The sequence below is a fragment of the Phyllostomus hastatus genome, unplaced genomic scaffold (assembly GCF_019186645.2).
Source record: "Phyllostomus hastatus isolate PE091 unplaced genomic scaffold, TTU_PhHast_1.1 phas_scaffold_216, whole genome shotgun sequence".
In the NCBI taxonomy this organism is placed as follows: domain Eukaryota; kingdom Metazoa; phylum Chordata; class Mammalia; order Chiroptera; family Phyllostomidae; genus Phyllostomus; species Phyllostomus hastatus.
In genome coordinates, this window is record NW_025334018.1 from 15,792,368 (window position 1) to 15,808,103 (window position 15,736).

Genomic DNA, 15,736 nt, shown 5'->3' on the forward strand with positions numbered 1-15,736 from the left:
CTGGGGCTGGAGAGCTCCTCTGGCCTGGGACACAGGGACTCCCCACCCACAGCCCGCCCACCACCCTCCCGGGTGGTGCGGACAGGGAGGAGAAAGGATGGGGTGGGGGGGAAGGGCCACCTACTCGACCACGCATTTCTCGTTCATGATGTTGGCCTTGAAGCCCAGCACAGCAAACACCACGAGGGTGGCCAGCACCGAGGTGAAGAAGTTGATGAAGGACACCAGGGCGGCGTCAAAGTGGCAGTTGTTGTCCTGCTTGTTGTAGCTGGAGAAGGCGATGACGCCCCCGAAACCCAGCCCCAGGGCGAAGAAGACCTGCGTGGCTGCCTCCCGCCACACCTGCGGGTCCAGCATCTTGTCCAGCTATGTGGGAGGGGACCGTGGGGGGGGGGAGAAAAGGGACACACGGCAACAGTTTTGTTCAAGTGCACTGGAGGTCCCACCGCACCACCTTTCCTCAGTGGAGTTCAGAGGCTCCTTGGTGCAGTGGGAAAGAGCCAGGTGACCCGGGCATTTTCCCGAGCCCATCTGTAACCATTTCCCCACGTGTAAAACACAGATACCAAGAGTATCAACTTCAGAGCATCACCGTCAGGCTTGGGTAAGAAAATAAACACTGCGTGCTTGCAGACTCTGTTCATTCTAATTGCTGTCATTGCTTACCACGGAGACATCGTATAAAGGGACATCACCAGGGCCATCAGTATAACGCGTAGTACACAGCTCCAGGGAGTGCCACTCACTTAGACTAGAGTGTGAGTGGTGCCTCCTGGAGCTGCTTGGGGTACAGCCTGCACAACAGCACAAGAGAACTAAGAACATCAAGGTGTCCTTCCACTTCAAACCATGAAAAAAGATACCAGCGTCTTCCCCCTGCCTACCCACTCTCCCTCTTCCCAGAACTAAAAGGCCCAGTGCTCATTCACACACACCTGCAGGCTCCAGGTCACAGAGGAACCCCCTCCCCCTGCTCCACCCCTCCTGGAGAGGGGCAGCCCCTGCCTGACCCCCCACCTGCTCCCAGACCAACAGGAGCCTGAACCACAGCAGTGTCTGGAAGGCAGGGGGCAATTTCCAAAGCGTTTTCACGACCGTGGCCGTTCTCCTTTCACAGACGAGGAGGCAGGGACCAGGGCCTGGACCCAGCCTGGGGCTTCAGAGTCAGACCAGCAGTCTGCCTACACCGCTGGACTCCCACCTTCAGTCAGCTGAGAACACAGGCAAGCTGTCGTGCCTGTTCTAGCAGCCTCGGGTTCCTCACCAGGAATGTGGGAATACCAAGTCTCCCTCCCAGAGCCACGGCGAGCATCAGATGGACAGCCGCCGGTCATGTCTGGCCCCTCGCAGCACTTAACCCTGAAAAAATGCTTCAGCCCTCATCGGGACAGAGGACTTTGGGGGGTGGGGTGCCGGGATTGCGATTCACACTTTGCAGAGCAGACAGAGGCCCACAGGCGCAATGACTTGCTCCAAGCCCCGGCACTCACAGGCCAGGGCAAGGCGTTCCTAAACTACAGATCACCTCATTCCGGGCCGTGGTGCCCTCCTAACACCGCCCCCGACCCGCTGGCCCGTGAAGCAGCGGAGGAATCATCTGCTGGGGGCCAGGGTGCTGGGAGGGGCAGTCTGGACGTGCAGGCCGGTGAAGTAGTTTAAAATGGTCACAGCGGAGCACGCACGGAGCATGCACAGAGCGACGCCTGCGGGAGAAACCGAGCAGGTCCTCTTCTTTCCCCAAGTGCAAGCACACAGGCCCGCCTTTCCTTCTGGAGCCGCCCGGGGCCGGGCTGGTTCTGGAAATCAGGCTTTTGTTCCCGGCTGTGCTGTGGACAGGTGATACAGCGCAAGTGCCAGCCAATCACACGGCGCCCCAGGGGGGTCTGGGACAGGCCTGCAATCGAACCCATCCGCGGTTCTGCGGCAGACTATGAATATCCTCACGGAGAGAATCAATAGCGACTAAAAATAGCCTCGTATCTGCTCAGGTCATTCTGACACAAAACGAGTTCTGGGAAAAGGAAAGAAAACACCTTTGTTTTTCCGGGCTCTTTGGATTCAGGCATTGTGGGTAAGGACACGGGGCCTCTACACGCTCCTGACAGGGGTGTGAGATGATAAAAAAGAACAGAACACAGTCGCCCTCCCTTATTGGCGGTTTTGCTTCCCACAGTTTCAGTGACCTATGCTCAACAGCATCCGGAAACATTAAATGGAACATTCCAGAAATAAATAATCCACAAGTTTTAAGTCGTGCGCCATTCTGGGGAGTGTGGTGAAACGTCACGCCGTCTGGCCCGGGATGGGACCCGTCCCTGCGTCCGGCGGGCCCCTCTGCACGCGGGACCAGGCGTCAGTCCCTGCAGCCACCTCGGTTATGGGCTGGACCGTCACGCGGTATTGCATATTCGTGTTCGAGTCACTCTTATTCTACCTAATCATGTCCCCAAAGTGCAGGAGCAGTGAGGCTGGCGATTCGGGTGCGCCGAGGAGAGCTGTAAGGTGTTGGCCGTGAGTGAACAGTTGTGTGTAGGCACAGCGAACAGCGACGGTGCGTAAGGTTCGGTGCTGTCCGCGGTTTCTGGCATCCACTGCGGGGTCCTGGGACGTATCCCCTGCAGGTTTCGGGGGGGCTGCTGTAACCCTAGTCCTACTGGTAGCTCTTCTGCACCTCCCCTCTCCTGGGTGGGTTTTGTTTTTTTTTTAAATCCTCCCAGAAAGTCCAGAAATGGGCGGAGGGATTTCTCACGCCAGCATTCATTGATACAATAGATGTCAATCATGACCATTCGATCAATCCGGAACCTGGGCACCCCTCTCAGGCTAGAAACCTGGACTTAGTGGGAGGGCTCTGGGTAGTTGGCTGAGTTCCAACCACAGAGCAGCAGAAGGTTCTGGAACAGAGGCAGGTTGAGAGGGACCTAGCTCTGGTCGCGTCATTTGCGTGTTGAAGTGTCTTTGTTGGTTCTCTGCTGTTGGCTGGAAAATCTTTCCCGCTCCGTATGAACGCTCCGACTGCAGTGGACTTACGACTCTTCAAAAGCACCACCATCTCCTCCTGCCTGTGGTTTTTGCCCAGTATATTCCCCCTGCCTGGAATTTCCTTCCTCCTGTGCATTTGCTGGTGAACTCCTATGAATACCTCAAAACCCAGCACAAATATCACCTCCTCTTAGAAGCTTTTCATGACTGCCTCTAGCAGAACTAGTCATGGTCCTGGGCTCTCACAGCTCACACCTCACTTACAGGTGAATGTGTCTGTCTCCAACACTTTGTGCTTCTTAGGGATGGAGCCCACCTGGGCCATCTTTGCATGAGCAGCGCCTGACCCACGAGAGAGAAGGCAGGATTGGGGGAGTAGGGAGGGGAGGACAAGAGAGAGAGACAGGCTGAGGCTGACCTGTGTCCTAAGGTGAGCCGAGCCAGGCACCTTCAGTACGGAATGCCGGTGCGCCCTGAACTCAGAGGGGACCTTTCAGGGGTCCCGGGGTGATGGAGCATGACTCCAGCAAGGTCCTGACCACAGGGTCAGCGAGAACGAACCCACGGCCAGACCTCAGGAAGCCCGGCGCCCTCTCCGGACACCAGAATGAGACTGCAGGGGAGAGGTGGGGAGGGGCCGCTGCACCGAGGGTGAGGCTCACACCCGCCCCAAGGGGGCGCTCCCCCAGTGGTCTCCTGTCCCGTCCTCGGCAGGACAACTGACTCACTCCTCACACAGGAAGGAGAGGTCCGCGGCATCTGACTCGGGGGCATGGAGATGCTGTTTGACTCCACGAGCTGCGGCTGAGTGCGCGGCCCGGGTGGGTCTGTGACGGGAGCACACGCCTTCGTCCCCTCGCACACCCGCCCGTGCGAGAGCCAGGTGGGACTGCGGGACACCAGCTGGCACTGGAGCTCCGGGTGCCACTGCCTGAGGGCAGAGTCACCTTTAGAGGGATGGGAGTAACAATACTGATGCTCCCGGGGGCCTCTCCTGACGCTGTGATGGAGCCGCTGTGCTTCGCCCGTCTTGCAGCTGCAGCAAGAGACAGGCTGAGGAGCTTGCCCTGAGACTGCTGAGCCGTGCTCTGGGACGGGACCCAGGCTTCGGGCTCAGGGCGCCCCCTCTGGTGACAGGCTGGGCTGCCCGCCTCATCCCGCTCTAGCTGTGGAGCAGAAAAGTCCCACGGAGGACCTCCACGCCCGGCCTTCAGGGCTTGCAGGGGCCCCACTTCTCTTCTCTCGGGGTTCCAGCCCACCCCTGACCCCGCGGCCAGTCTGGCTTGCTGGTTGGGAGCTCGCTTGTCTGGAGCCCGGGGGCGGCGATGCCCACAGCTCCGCGAGCACGGGGCCCACCGAGTCCAGTGCCCGGAGACTGGTGTGGCTCCTCCCAGAGTGGCTGCTGGGAAGCGCTGCAGTCTCGTGGTTTGAAGCTCAACAGGCAAAACAGGGTCCACGGTAAGGTCTCCCTTTCGTCACCTCTGTAGCCCAGACGCCCTGTTCCCTTCCCTAGACAGAGCCATGACGTCAGCTTCTTGCACACCCTGCCGGTGATATTAATGCGGTATATTTACACACACACACACACACACACACATCTGTGCACATACCCATGTGGGTGTGTATTCGCCCCCTTCCCCCACTGTCCACACCAGAGATGTCCGTGGAGCTCTGCACCCTCCTGGGCCACCGCCCTCGACCCCAGTCTCGGCACCCCCTCAGTGTGCTGAGCTGGGAACCCGTGGCATTCCAGGGCTCCTGGCCGGCTGCCCCCTCTCTGCCTCGCCCCCTCGGTCTGCCCACGGGGCCACCAGGCCTGGCTCTGCAGTCCCTGGGCCCCATGGACCTCAGCGGCTGCAAGACGTCCATGACCCCAGGGCTGTCCTTCTTCGTCTGGACTGCACCTGGGATGACCAGGCCTGTCTCCGGCTCCGGCCCGAGCCCGCACCCCTTCCTCACCACTGGCACCCTGCTCCACCCAGCGGGGGGGCGGGGGGGGCTCAGTCTACCACCAGCAAAACCCCCAACTCGCCACCCTTCCCTGCAGCCCCCTCACCTCCCTGTCCTGACGCCTGGGTTCTCCAGCCTGGATGCAGGTTAGAAGCCCCTGGAGAGCTTGGAAGAGACTGGACACCATATGCAGTGGTCGGGGTAGTTAGTTCCCTCACTCAGCTGTGAGTAGCAGGAGCGGGCCTGATGACTGGCCCGTCTGCCCTGCTGCCAGGGCTCCCAGGGGCACCTCCTGGGCGGGGGGAGGGGCTGAGTGAGCCTGGCTCCACCCTGAGCCCTGGGTTTCCACGTGGCTCTGTCAGGGGAAGGCACGCCCTCCCTCGGGGCATCGGGGCCTGCAGCAGCCGGGGTGCCCCGCCCCGCACTGCACCGCACTGCGCTGCACCACCTCCTCTCCCCAGTGCGAGCCCCACCAGCGCCCTGGGCGGCTCCAGCGTCCACGTCGGTGAGCCTTTCAACATCTGCCTCTCGGGCCCTTCACTGCCTCCCTTCCGGGCTCTTGCCCCTCCCCGACCCCTGTGGTCACGCCGTGGCCTCTGTTGTGACATCTGCACTCCAATGGTAACCTCAGCGTTAAGGACCCCACACTCCAGACACCCTGTCTTTCCAGCTCACTTCCTCTGGCATCTGGACCCCAAAAAGTCTTCTGTCCCCCTGGGCCCCACCTCTGCTTCCTGCCATCCGCCCTGGCTGTGCCCTCGCTTCCCTTCCTCACCAGCTGAGTGACGGCCCATCCTTCCCGTCCCTCCCTTGCTGACACTCTGAACTCCCCTGCCATCCCCCCCGTTGTCATCTCTCAGTAAACTCCCCACCCTGGGGACATCCAAGCCTCCGTCTCCTCAGGGCTTGGCCCCTACGTGGCCAAACACGTAACTCACCCCTGGCGCCCTGGACAGGGGCGAACTTGGACAGGCCGCCGACTCTCCCTGCCCTGCAGTTTCCCACGTGCAAAACGGAGGCGACAGCGATGCCATGTCTAGGCTTGGAATGTGTTCAAATGAGCTCATGTACAGAAGGTGCGTGTGACAGTGCCCAGCACGTAGGGAGCACCGTCGCGTAAAACACGTGACGGTTCTAAGTCCCATGCCAGCGCACTTCACCAGCGCACACGCCCCGACCCCTAACCTCCGGGAGCCCACCTTGCCCTCTGCCCTCCTCAGGCCTCCAGCCGCCCTCCACCACTCTCTCCCCCTCCGTCATTCTCCCTCCTGCTCCTCAGAGAAGGAAGACACGATCGGGAGGGGAGGCCTGCTGTCAGCAGCTGCCAGCACGGGCCAGCCTGTCCCTCCAGTCCCTGTGGGGACAGCGTGTGCTCCCCGCGGCTGAGATGCACCCCTCCACTTGGGCAGCGGGTCCCATCCTCCCGCTCACTCAAGGGCATTGTTTGCCTCCTGTCTCGCAGCACCAACTCCCCGCCAGTTGGATTTTTTCAGTGTATAATTCAGTGGTTGTTAGTAGACCAGGGTTGGCAGCTGCGGCCTTGTGACCGAAAAACTATTTGGTCTTCATCCACAGCCCCGTCACGGCTCCTGATACCCTGGGAGTTTCCTAAGTGTGCGGAGCGAGAAAGGTGCCTTGTGTTATGTGAGCGAAGCTGCCGCGGGGACCAACTGTGTGGTGAGACGAGGCGTGAGGGGCTGGGGAGGGAGTCCGTGGCCGGGGGCTGATGCTTCGTGTCTGTGTAATGAAGCCTCCGTAACAACCAAAGAGGACGGATCCCGAGAACTTCCAGGCTGGCGGACACATGGAGAAGGGGAGGGAGCAGCTCACCTGCGGGCGTGGCAGCTCCGCACCGTTCCCCACGCCCGGTCCCACGCAGCTCTTGCTGCTCCTGAGTTACAGCCTCTCCCGATAAACCCATGATCTGCTAAGTAACACGCATCTCTGAGTTCTGTGAGCCATTCTGGCAAATGCATCGAACCCAAGGAGGGGGTTGTGGGAACCTCTTATCAATAGCCCGGAGGTCAGAGGTCAGAGGTTCAGGTAACAGCCTGGGCTGTGGCTGGCATCTGGGGACAGGGGGCAGTCTGTGGGACCGAACCCCTGACCTGCGACATTGGACGCTATCTCTGAGGAGTGTCAGAATTGAGTTAAATTGAACTGAATTCTCAGACACTGGGCTGGCGTTCCGAGAATTGCTGGTTGGAGGTATGGGGATCACCTCCCCCCACGCTGGAAATTGAGCCTCAGAACGCAACGTAATGGCCATCACCACCATCAATCTTAGAACATCTAGCGGCCATTACCACGGTCGATTTTAGAGCACCCTCGTCACCCCCAAACAAAGCCCGTGCCCATTAGCAGCCAGCCGCTCCCCACATGCCCCCACAACCGCCCCACAAGCCCCACCCTGAGCCAGCCCCACAGACCACTGTTTCCCCCCAGATCCGCCTGTTCTGCAACCACATACTGTGTGGCCTTTCGTGACAGGCTTCTCTCGTGCACGTCATGTTTTCGAGATTCACCCACGCTGCAGCGTGGATTGGTACCCCGCTCCCTTGGATGGCTGGGTGCTATTCCGCCGTGTGGATGTACCATCCCCGACCCGTCCATCCACCCGTGATGGACATTTGAGTTGCTCCTACTTTTTGGCTATTGCCGACAGTGCTGCCGTGAACGCCTGGGTATGAGTTTCTGGGGGGACATGGGTTTTCAGCTGACGTGGCCCCGTGCCCAGGAGTGGGGCTGCCGGGTCACAGCTAGCTCTGCCTGGCCGTCCGAGGCACTGCTGGATTCTTCTCCCAAAGCGGCCGCACCGTCTTACATCCCCGCCGGCCGGGCGGGGCGGATCGTGTTTATCAGCTGAAATAACACCTCTGGTCCCACAGCCCGGTCCGGCCAGCACCCCATTCTCGTGCCTCTGCACCCCTGTACGGCACAACTGAAAATAAATGGCCTCCATTACTCACTTCCAATTTCTCACCTCCAGTTTCCCCTGGGGCCCCTGACTAGGAGACTCTGTCCCCGGCACTCCACTGAAACAGCTCCTGGCGGGATCGCCAGCGGCCCCTCCCTCTGTGGCTACGTGTGCCAGCCGTTTCCCGGTTGCATTACCTGGTCTCTCTGCAGCTGTGGGCTGGCCGTTCCCTCCTCCTTGGAGCACCTTCTCCTTTTTGTCTCTGGATGGACGCCTCCCTCCTCTGCCTCCTCCCTCACGGGCGCTCTCTCCCGCAACCTCTCAACCCCGGGACCCCACTGTTCGGGGTCCAGACCTCCCCTCTGTCCACTTTCGCTCTCACAGTGCCTGTAACCAGTCCTCGACTTTAAATTCTTGGACTCCCAAACTTACACGTCCACCCAACCCGCACACTCCTGTACCTAACCACCCGCCCAGCATCTCCACCCACCAACCGGCTGCGGCCAAAACAGTGCTCCCTACAAACCCGGCTCCTCCCACCGTCCTCCCTGTGTCATCCATGTCAATCCGCCCTCCTTGCTGCTCTCGGGCAAAAGACCTTGATGTCATCCTGGGGCCCCGCCCCCTGTCACGGCTCACAGCCAATCCAACAGCGACCCTGCCTGACGTCACTGCCTTCACAAGCCCATCGCCACACCCAGGCTCCCACCGCGGGCACCACGCACCCAGAGTGAATTCCAGCCCCTGGGTGAATTCACCTGGAGGCCGCCTTCCAGCAGGTCTCCCTGCTACGCCCTGGACCCCTCAGATTCTCCATGGCAACCAGAGCGACCCTTAGGAGACGAAGTCAGAGCAAGTCACAGAGCAGATGGCTCCAGCGGCTCCCAGAACAAACTCCAAAGGCCTTGCCTGGCCCACAGACCCTCAGGATCTGCTCCCCACAGCCCCTGGTCTGCACGTCCGACCACCTACCCCTCCACTCCAGCAATGCCAGCCGCCCTGCATGCACCAGCCACGTCCTATCTCAAGGCCTTTCGTTTGTCCTCCGTGTCTGCAGGGGAACCTGGCACCTCCACACAGCCACACCACGGCCTGCTCCCTCACCTCCTTCGGTCTCCCCGCAAACGTCGCCTCCTCAGCGAGGCCTCCCTGAGCACGTTGTCTAAAGCAACCCCTCCCCCAGCCCTTCTGGCTCTGCTTCATTTCCCTCCTCACCCATACCCCCCAGCACCTCCTTCGTCTTGCACTGTCTGTCTCCCTCCACGAGCACCCAGGCTGCCCAGCGGCCGGGAAGTCCGCCTGCTGTGCTCACGGCCGGGTCCCAGGCCCCCACCAGTGCCCAGAACATCCCAGGCACTCGGTGAACCTCTGCCGCAGGAGGCAACACATGAATGACAGTCATTTGGGCTGCTTTCAGTCTCTTGCTACTAAAACAAAATGCTGTAATGACCCATACTGGGCACAGGTCACTTTGCTTGTGGGTGAGTCTGTCGGCGGGACAAGTACCCGGAAGTGGAATCGCTGGGCCGGAGGGCAGGAGCACCGATCATTGTGATGACTGTTCCCTCGAATTTTTGAGAGCTAAATATACCATCACCCACCGAGTTGTGTTGAGCAAACCACACGATTAATGGCAGGGCGCAAACCCCCACACTGACTTGGGTTTTAACTGGACGGGAACAAGAAATCAGGACAGAAATGGCTTGAGGAATTTGAGAAGCCCATTCGCCATTAACATGAGTCCAGGTCCCATCCAAAATGCTAGTGGCCATCGTGGTATCCTGACCATGGGGCATCTGTCATGCTCAGCAACTGCCTGGAGTCATGGACAGGAAGTCTGGGTCCTATGGCCTCGACTGCCTCTGCTGTCGGAAGGCTTTGTGGGAGGAAGAAAAGACTTTACGTCCAGGGCACTCAGCACGCCCGCAGAGAGCCTGTGCTTCCCTCAGGGCGCTGAGACGCCCTGGCCGAAAACCTTCTTGGCCTCTGCCATGGCTGCCCAATGTCAAGGCCCCTGTCATGTCCCCTGTGGCCGGTGGCAGTGGGGCAGGGCACAGCCCGGGCGGCTGTGTGCACCCCCAGCCCTGACACTCGGTGGCACCAGTCCAGGGCGGGAACTCGCAACAGTTCCAGGGGTCCTCCCGTCTCCCTGTCCTGTCCTGGACCTGGCCCAGCCCCGCCCCGCCCGGGCTGTCAGACAGCTGCTTCTGGGAGCAGGCCTTGTGCAGACGGCGGGAAGGATTCGTCGACAGGAACCTCCCCCAGACATCGCTGCTGGCCTCACCTGCCTCGGACAGTGACACAGGCTCTGGTCCTGGATGGAGGACGTCCCCTAAGGCCCGCAGGCCCCCCTTCCCTGCTGAACACATCCCCCCAGGGTCAAGGGCAGGGGCTGCCCCACAGAACTGTGCGGTAGGCAGGGTCTCGGGATGGGCCCACAGATTCCATCCAGACGGAAAGTCACAAGAGCTAAGTGGGCCAGGGGCCACACCGGCCGGGTCCCGGTGGCCTGGCTCCTCCAGGGCCTTCTGGACTTAGTTCCTTATCCTTCATCTCCGAAAGACTCCGGCCTATGCAGGTGCACAAGTGCTATTACACGGTTTCCCCCAACACCCAGGAGGGGGGTTTGGAAAGGGCAGCCCCCTGCTATTCAAAGTGCACCCCTACCACCTGTGCCCACCTGCTCGACAGTAACGGAAGTCTAATGGACCGGGGCAGCGTGAGTGGAGGCCACCACTCTGCAGAGCAATTTGGCCAACACCTCCTGGAGCTGGAGATACGCCCACCCTTTGGGATGGCAATTCCACTCCTGAATACATATGCCCTAGAGAGACCTGTGCACACGAAGACCTGAGTAACCATGGTTACCATGGCATTGTTAGCAATGGTGAGCACTGGAACAATAAACTTAGAAATGAAAAAAAAAAACAACCTTAGTGTGGTGCTACAGTGGAATACTATGTAGGAGCAAAGATGGATGCACTAGGCTACATATGTTTGTATAGCTAAACCTCAAAAAAGACTACTGGACGGCCCTGGCTGGTGTGGCTCAGGGGAGTGAGTGCCAGCCTATGAACCGAAAGGTCGATGGTTCGATCCCCAGTCAGGGGGCATGCCTGGGTTGCAGGCTGGTTCCCAGTTGGGGGCACTCGAGAGGCAACCACACATTGATGTTTCTCTCTCTCTATTTCTCTCTCCCTTCCTCTCTCTCTAAAAATAAATAAATCTTTGCATATATATAAAAAAGATGTTTCCAACAGCCTCTGATTCAAATAGGGAGCAGTGCGTGTGCAGGGACGGGCAGCCGATGCCACGATTTGGTTCCCTTGCTCCTGGAATTCGACGCCAGGCCTTCCTAGCACCACGGGGGGCCCTCTGGGGGCCTGTGCGCATCGCCGCATTTATGACCACCTCCAGAGCGTGTCGTTTCCTCGTGGATTCAGCAGAGTGTGACTGAGAGACTCAAGTGTGGGCGTCAGACTGACTCTAGGGACAGAGTTGAAGTGATTCATAAACCAGCGTGCTTCCTCCTCATGGCCGGCAGCCCCTGAAGAAACCAGGTTTGCACTATCTTCCCTCGTCAGACACCTCGTGTTCACAGCAACCCGGGGCCAGCCACGTGGCCCGCTCATGCCTCTGGAGATTCACCAAGGGCCTTATAAAGTGGACCTCCGTGGCTGTTCCCATAGAAACCTCAGAAGTAACTTCCCAGCATGCTGAGGGCCGGTGTCTGCCGTCGGGTGTATAGGGAGCAAGTGCGTCCTGCCCAGCACCACCCACCAGAGGGAGCAGGGAGGGGATGGGGACTCCTCGCCCTGTGTCACCAGGATGCACTTTCTGTGTGAGTGTGTGTGTGTGTGTGTGTGTGTGTGTACACGTGAGACACAGCACTACTGAGGGCCAAGGTCGGGGGCCTCAACCTTGCAGGCTTCTGACCTGTGCGCGTGGACTGGAGTGTTGCCAGGCCCTGCCGGTGGCTGATCTGTCAGCTGGCATTTGAAGGTGGACTTCCCAGCCTGCCCAGCGGGGTTGCTAATTACATGGCTCGGGGCACCTTGAAGGACATCCCAGCTTGCGCTGAAATTCTCTTACTCCTCAGGGACTGGCTCAGGCCAGCCGTGCCCAGAGGTCTCAAGGGGAACCACCTGGCAGGGGCACATGGCGGGCAGAGACCTCCAGCAGGAACCCTGGGTGACCACCTTCGGGACACCTGTGCGGCAGGCCCGGGAGAGGGGCGCAGTGGTCCTGCTCGGCCCCTCCCTGGGCTTCTGGGAGGACGGAATCAGAGGAGATGTGGATGGATTCTGTGAGGGCACTAACCATGCGATCTCTTATCCCTACAGTGACATTGCTCCCCTGATCCGGGTACAGGCTGGGATTCCCGGGGGCAGCTTCCCTGTCCTAGGCACCTTGGTTTCTGCTGTCCCAGACGCGTCCCCTGAAAGCCCCACCCGCCCCCCGTCCCTGAGCCCCAGCCAACCCTGACGCCCCCCACGGCCTCAAGCATGCCCAGTGCTTTTCCACACTCTTGCCCACATGGGCCCTTTGGCCGCACTGTCCCGCCGCTCACAGAAACCCTATCTGCTCCTGGAGGCTCAGCTCACCCATCACCTCCTCCCTGAAGCTTCTTCTGGTCTCACCCAAATGAACACGATGTCCTTCTCCTGGGACGCCCACGGCAGGGCCGAGGCTCCGCCTCCAGCACACCCCTCCAGGGCCTGACGCACAGTGGGTCCCCCCCACGAGCGCAACAATGCCAGAGGCCGCCGGGCGCCTACCTTGGGGGTGAACATGTGCAGGATGCCGTCGATGGCGCCTCGCAGCAGCAGCCCCCGGACCAGGAAGCAGGCCAGCACCACGTAGGGGAAGAGGGAGCTGAAATACATCACCTGCGGAGAAGACAGGGACCCACCACGGGGCCGGCCCCCCCTCAGCCGCCAGCTCCCTCCCTGCTCACAGCTGGGGCACACGGGCCTCCTCTGATAGCTGCAGAAAGCAGAGCCCCGGGACCCCCGGGCACGGGGCCAACCCCACCACCCGCCCGCCTGGCCCAGAGCCAAGGCAGAAACAGGAGCGCGGAAAAGCCGGAGTCAGCAGGGCTGGGCCTGGGGCTGCCTTTCTCCTTGCAGGGGCTGGCTGGGCTGGGCCCCAGGCCTCCCTGTCCCCGAGGGCCACCAAGGGGGCAAGGAGCCCTTCGCTCCCCTTCCTCACTTTTTTCCACGTCCCTGGCTCCCCCCTGAGGATCTCCCCTGTCCTCAGAGCTCCTCTGACAGAAGGCAGCCAGGAGGTCGCAGTCAGGGCTCCCAAGCCAAAGATCAGAAGGAGGTCCTGCCTCTCGAGGTTATAAATCGTACCCCATTTTCCAGCATGTGTGTTTCTTGCGCCTTTGAATGTCCCCACGTGCCTGGCACAGAGTGTCACACAAGGAAGACACACACACACAGTGTCTGCAGCACCGAAACGGATCGGGAGGGCTGCTTGGGCCCGGTGGGGTGCAGTCAGGGGCGTGGGTGTCTGCAGAGCGTCCGTGTCTGCAGCCAGACCACCTGTGTTCTCCTGGCTCTACCACTTACGGAGCACATGACCTTGGAGTATTTACTTAGCCTCAGCTTGCCTCCTTCTCTTCATCTATAAAACGGGCACAATAACTCCTAACTCAAAAAGTCACTGTGGACCAAATGCATGCCGACACTGGTAAGGGGCACAGAGCGTGGGCTAGGGTCCTGGCCCTCAGAGAGCGCAGGGGCGGTGGCTGAGGCCACGCCACCGTTCCAAGGCTTCCCTGCTCGTCGAGTCTGGTAAAGAGCCTGGGGCCCAGACAGACAGCCAGGGCGCTAACTCCAGCCCCGAGGTGGACAGACTGGCCGCGTGATCTAGGCAAGCTGCTTCCCCCTCTCTCGGCCACCTTTCCCTCTTCTGAAAAACGAGCGGACTGGGCGACAGGACCGCTAGCGCCCTTTCCGGCCCCGCAGTCCACACACACCGACACATGACAGAGGAGCATGAGCCCTTATCTGAAGGAGATCCGACTGTGGGGAGGAGTGAGGGCCTCGGCTGGTCTGCACCCGCAGAGACCCGTGTGGAGCCCCCTCAGGGGGGCGACAATACTGCAGCAGGGACTCTCCATCCCACCCTTGGGGGGCCTGTGTCCTCACCCTGAGTCACCCAGAGGCCAAGTCCACCCACGGGACCCTGCGAGGGGCAGCCCAGATTTCTCAGGCCCCCGCTCTCCCTACTTTTCGCAGACTTCTGGGGTCTGGCTGCCCCTCCCACTCACCTTCCCTGAGGACTGGATGCCCTTGACGACGGCCAGGCCCACAATGGTCCAGGCCACGAGGAGGCACAGGGTCATCTTCCAGTTGAGGCCGCCACTCTCGGAGATGGAGTTGGAGATGTCCAGGGCCTCTCGGTACCAGAAGTAGGTGGTGGCTGAGCTCTTCTCGCACTCGGTCTCCACCACTGTGCCAGCAGCAGAGGTCTCAGCGGCGGGGCCGCAGGACCCGCGCCCCTGCGGGCCCCCACCCGGGCAGCAGTGGGTGAGCGTGCAGCAGGGAGGGGCTGGGCCTGCGCTGCGTCGGCCACCAGGGCACATCGACCTCAATTCCCACTGATGCCACGCCCTGTCCACATCCAGGCAGCAAGGGTCAGGTGGCCCCGGCCCCTGGTTCTTCAGGAAGGGCCTGAGCTGGGAGCTGACGGCCTGGGTTCCCATCCCCTGGTTAAATTGGTGGTCTGACCATGGGAGAGTGGTTTCCGGGCCTCAGTTTACCTGCCTGTGAGTGGGACGAATCGCCCAGCCTTTTACGGAAACAGCACACAGATTGAGGCCGTTTCCAGAGAGGAAGGGGGCATGGTCAGAGCAGAGCAGTGGGCAACAGCTAGAGAAAAGCTGCCATTTCCAGAGCTTCACCTGCACTCACTAGCTGGTTCAGTCCCCATCAGACTCTGGGGGGCAGGCTGGTGAGCGGGCGCCCGAAGGGGCAATGTGGATCAGAGAGGGTGGGTGTCTTATCCGAGGTGACACAGCGCTCAGTGCAGCCCTGAAGCCGTGCCGAAGCCCCCTCGGCTCACCTGGCTCCCTCCCGGGACAGGGCCGGCTGGGGTCCCTGGCTGGTGACACTCGGGGGGCGGGGGGAGCCCGTACTTGCCTGCCACGGTCCCATTCCTGATGACAGGGCACTCGCTCCAGGGCAGCGGGTACTGGAAGGACTTGAAGAAGTAGAAGATGCTCCAGCCGATAATCACGTTGTAATACAGCCCGACGAAGAGGCAGACCTGGGGGCGAGGGTCCGTGCCAGGGGTCACGGAGGCGGCAGGGCACTCCCCGGCCCATCCCCCACCCCACCCAAGGCTCAGCACCAGGCGGACCGCACACGGAACACAGCACAGCCTCGGAGGAGGAGGAGGGACGAGACTGGGCAGCCGGAGACCCCTCCTGACCCTCCCACCACCCGGTATTCAAAGAATCCAGAGAGGAATGTTTCTGATATTAAAGTTCTCTCCTTTAGGCAATACACTCTTAACACGTTCATTGTTTCCAGTGTGAAATCCTTCTAAGATGCTCTAAAGCACTTCCCCATCCTTGGCCGATGCCTCAGCATCACAGCTCCAGAGCTGCCCCGGGACCCTGGGGACACGCACGGCGTCAGCCTCCGTGGTCAGCTACCCCCAGACTGCGGTGCTTTTCGAGGTTTTCTGGATGCTTCTCATTGGCTCCCTGGGCCCTCTCTGCTGTCGGGACACTCCTCTCCCTCGGCACTGCCCGCGGCCCACCGTCGGCGGGGGGCGTCGTGCTCGTGTTCCGGAAGCACGGTAACTAACGTGGGGGGGACGGACTGAGGGTCCAAGGTGCTGCCCTGCAAGCAGTGCTTTCTGGTGCACGGATCT

The 15,736-nt window shown here is 60.7% G+C and overlaps 1 protein-coding gene across 1 annotated transcript in view; it reads right to left on the reverse strand.

The window, feature by feature from the left end:
• The window catches only part of SLC6A17 (solute carrier family 6 member 17), a 43,615-nt gene that overhangs the window by 8,420 nt on the left and 19,459 nt on the right, over window positions 1-15,736 (reverse strand). The window contains exons 4-7 of the mRNA XM_045817074.1: window positions 14,998-15,124; window positions 14,127-14,308; window positions 12,628-12,738; window positions 125-366 (exon numbers count right to left, since the gene is read on the reverse strand). Coding sequence (XP_045673030.1) covers window positions 125-366; window positions 12,628-12,738; window positions 14,127-14,308; window positions 14,998-15,124 — 662 coding nt within the window. The remainder of the gene's footprint in view (window positions 1-124; window positions 367-12,627; window positions 12,739-14,126; window positions 14,309-14,997; window positions 15,125-15,736) is intronic.